We start from the raw sequence: 3541 nt of genomic DNA, 5'->3' as shown, positions 1-3541 counted from the left end.
TTAATTTATAATGGCTGTACGCCTATGCCTGCCATAAAATCTAAGACCATACGATTTAAATTTGACTTTGATTTTTTTAATATACAGCTGCTGGACTTATTTAAATAGATTAATTTTGCCCACAGATGACTGATGCCATGTCCGAACCTAAAAAGAAATTTAGACAGTAGAGTGTTGATTATTTGAAGCTTGGCTTCATTCCATCATTTTCGGACAAACAATTGCCTATGTGCCTTTTATGTAACGAAGTTTTAGCTAATGACGCTATGAAACCATCTAAGCTGCAGGATCATCTGAGAAGATGTCACCCTGATAAAACAGATAAAGATTTGAAATACTTTCAAACACTCAAAGATAAACTTCAGAAGAGACCCATGCTGGACAGAATGTTAGCTTCGAACATTGTAAAAATTGTTTTACACAAACCTGCATCTGATATCATTAAAAGAATTTCCTTAAGCAACAATACTGTTGAAAGACGTATTGATGAAATGAGTTCTGATATTGAAAGCTTCTTGTGTAATTATTTGCAAACGACCCATTTCTCTATACAACTGGACGAGTCAACTTTACCTGGTAATGCAGCATTATTATTGGCATATGTTCGTTTTATTATGAATCAAGAAATCTACGAAGAACTGCTCTTCGCAAGAACTTTAACAACCGACACTAAAGGTGAATTAATATTTCATGTTTTGAAGGATTACTTCATTGAAAAAGCAATTCCTTTATCAAATATAATATCAGTAGCTACAGATGGAGCACCTGCCATGGTTGGACGTTATCGTGGATTTATAAGCAATTTAAACTAATGAAGCAAATTATTAGACGGGGCGAATTTTCCCAGTTCCCTAATTTGTCACAGACAAACTGCCAGGAAGACGACGTTTCAACAACCTACGTTCAACACTTAAATGCCCTCTATTCAGATTTAGAAACTAGGTTTGAGGACATTTTGACTATGGTAATACCACCGTGGATAATTAACCCATATGGTGACATAGAAGAAACGAATGTCATAATACAAGAGGAAATGATAGAACTAAGTACAAACGAAGAACTTAAGGTTCAGTTTAAAAACGGATATCAGCAATTCTGGCTGCAAAACAAAATATCCATTACTTATCCCGTATTATGGAATATAACAGGGAAACTTTTAATTTCATTTCCATCGTCATACCTAATGGAAAAGGGATTCAGCGCTGTTATGAATCTCCTAACGAAAAAAAGAAACAGACTGGACATCATTAGCCCAGGAGATTTTAGATTAAACCTTACAAAATTGACGCCTAATATTGATAATTTATTATTAAAGCATCAGGTTTATCCTTCTCACTAAAAATAGTTTTATGTTTATTTTATGTTACGTATATTGTATATAACAGATACAACATTTTAGTTTGAGTAGTTTTAATTTAAATTTAATTAATAAATGTATAAAACTTAACATATGTTTTTAACATTAAACTTCACTACAGTTAGAAATTTACAAAAAAATCAATATCAGGTAAGTAGGGGGTCTACCCAAAACTGAAAAACATGGCAAGGGGTCTACGACACAAAAAAGTTTGGGAACCTCTGGTCTGGAGACTATCCTCCAGACTTTTACCGTTTGGAGGCCACGATCTTCCAGAGCATCCTTGACGCAGAGTATTACGTAATTAAATGTTATTAATTATAATAATTTCAATATATACATGCTGGCTTCTCTATAAAACCAAAATTTTCCCCAAAAATAGAAACAAAAGGATTTTTAAAACTTATTTTCTTTTTATTTAACTTTATACAAAACTTAAAATATTAACAAAATAAACTCTCAACAAAATTCTCAAAAACAATAATCTCCGAACCATCATTTTTAGATTATCCTAATTTTTGCATATTATTTTACAAAAATTCGCATTGATTTAAGATTATTGTTAACTATTGTTACAGCTGAAAGAAAAAATATTATTTTAAAATCGACGATTATTTATCTTTCATGTCATAATTTAGGAAATTTATCATTATTTGAAATTGAAAAATTTAAATAAAATAAACTATTGATAATACTATAAAAATTCGAGATCATTTCGATCAAATATACTTTTCTTATTGTATTATTTTTCAATTTAAATTGAATAAAATTACAATAAAGAATTAAGTCAATTCTGGTATGAATTGTATCATAACTTTTTTAATTTGATGTTATGTGATAAAGATTTTTGATTTTTTTTTTCTGCTATTTCTTTAAATTAGGAATAGGCTAACATTAGATGATTTAAAGGAAAGGAAAAAGGAAAAGGAAGTTCAGAAAAATATTAAAAATAAAATAGAAATACATATTTCTTATATTAAAATTACAAATAAAATAATTGTAAAAATACAATATGTGATTTTAAGTTTAAATCTTCACCTGCGAACACTAGCGTTCCGAAATGCCTGTCCTTAGATCTTACATTTTGTTTATTTCCAAGTTAAAATTCAGTCTTTTAATTAAATAAAATAAATAGATAGTGAACCGAAACGAAAGTAATAGTGCCAAAAAGAGATTAATCAAAGAAGCACTACTAAAAAGGTGAATATTGTTTACTTACCTGTTTTATATAAAGTGTTACTTAAAATACTATTCTAAATAAATAAAAACAAAGTGTTGAATATTTTGTATAGTATAGTATATTTAATTAAAAAAAAAATATAGAAACATAGAATCTTAGCTTATTAGAAAACTAAAATAAATTAATTATATACAGTAAATATAATACAATAAATACAATTTTAAATGGAATTATTTCATTTAACATGATTATATGTCAGTTGAAAGCCATGCGTGCTGCAGCAATTCATCCACTGTTGGTCTCAACTCTGGATCCACAACAAGCATTGATTTTATAAAATCAATACATTCCACCGAAATGGAACGAAATGATTCTTCCTCAAATTTCAAAATACCATTCTTAATGTTTGCCATCGTTTCTAGATCTGCTTTGGCTGTAAAAGGTGTATATCCGCTAACAAGGTAGTAAGTCAAAACTCCGATCGACCAGACATCCGATTTCTTCGTGATCGGCTCGTGCTTCAACACTTCTGGTGGAACATAATCCAAAGTTCCTTGTGCCGTTCTCACTTCCTCACCCGATTCCAAATACTTCGCAAGGCCGAAATCACATAACTTTATGTTATCGAAAGAATCTGGTTTCGATAACAGTATATTGTCTGATTTTATGTCCATATGGACTAGGTTTTGGCTGTGCAAAGTGCTAACACTTTGTAACACCTGAGCAATTATAGTTCTGGCATCGATCTCTGATACACAGCCTATCTTTTCAAAAACACTCTTCAGATCACCACCTGCCAAGAAGTCGAAAATCAGTGTAATGTGGCTACTGGTCTCAAAAACCTCATGTAACTGAACAATATTTTTCGATTGACATCTTTTCAAAACCGCTATTTCGTGGTGGATCGTCTCTAGCCAATTCTCTAGTGCTTTGTCCTTTTTAATGTACTTCGCGGCGTACGGCAGCCCTGTCCTCTTATGGATTATTTTCCTCACAATACCAAA

General features: G+C 30.8%; 1 protein-coding gene and 1 pseudogene across 1 annotated transcript; one reads left to right on the top strand and one right to left on the bottom strand.

The window, feature by feature from the left end:
* Nucleotides 1–266: 266 nt before the first annotated feature.
* On the top strand, nucleotides 267–1339 carry LOC108559946 (annotated as a pseudogene).
* A 1446-nt stretch (nucleotides 1340–2785) lies between these two features.
* LOC108559945 (serine/threonine-protein kinase 17A-like) lies at nucleotides 2786–3388 on the bottom strand (the record flags this gene model as incomplete). Its single annotated transcript, XM_017917336.1, has 1 exon — nucleotides 2786–3388. A coding segment is annotated over one exon (603 nt), but the record flags the coding sequence as incomplete, so codon positions are not given.
* Nucleotides 3389–3541: the final 153 nt, after the last annotated feature.

The sequence above is a fragment of the Nicrophorus vespilloides genome, unplaced genomic scaffold (genome assembly GCF_001412225.1).
Source record: "Nicrophorus vespilloides isolate i.1.1-1 unplaced genomic scaffold, Nicve_v1.0, whole genome shotgun sequence".
Classification (NCBI taxonomy): Eukaryota; Metazoa; Arthropoda; class Insecta; order Coleoptera; family Silphidae; genus Nicrophorus; species Nicrophorus vespilloides.
Note: the sequence above shows the minus strand (reverse complement) of the source record. Positions and strands in the feature narration are given on the sequence as shown.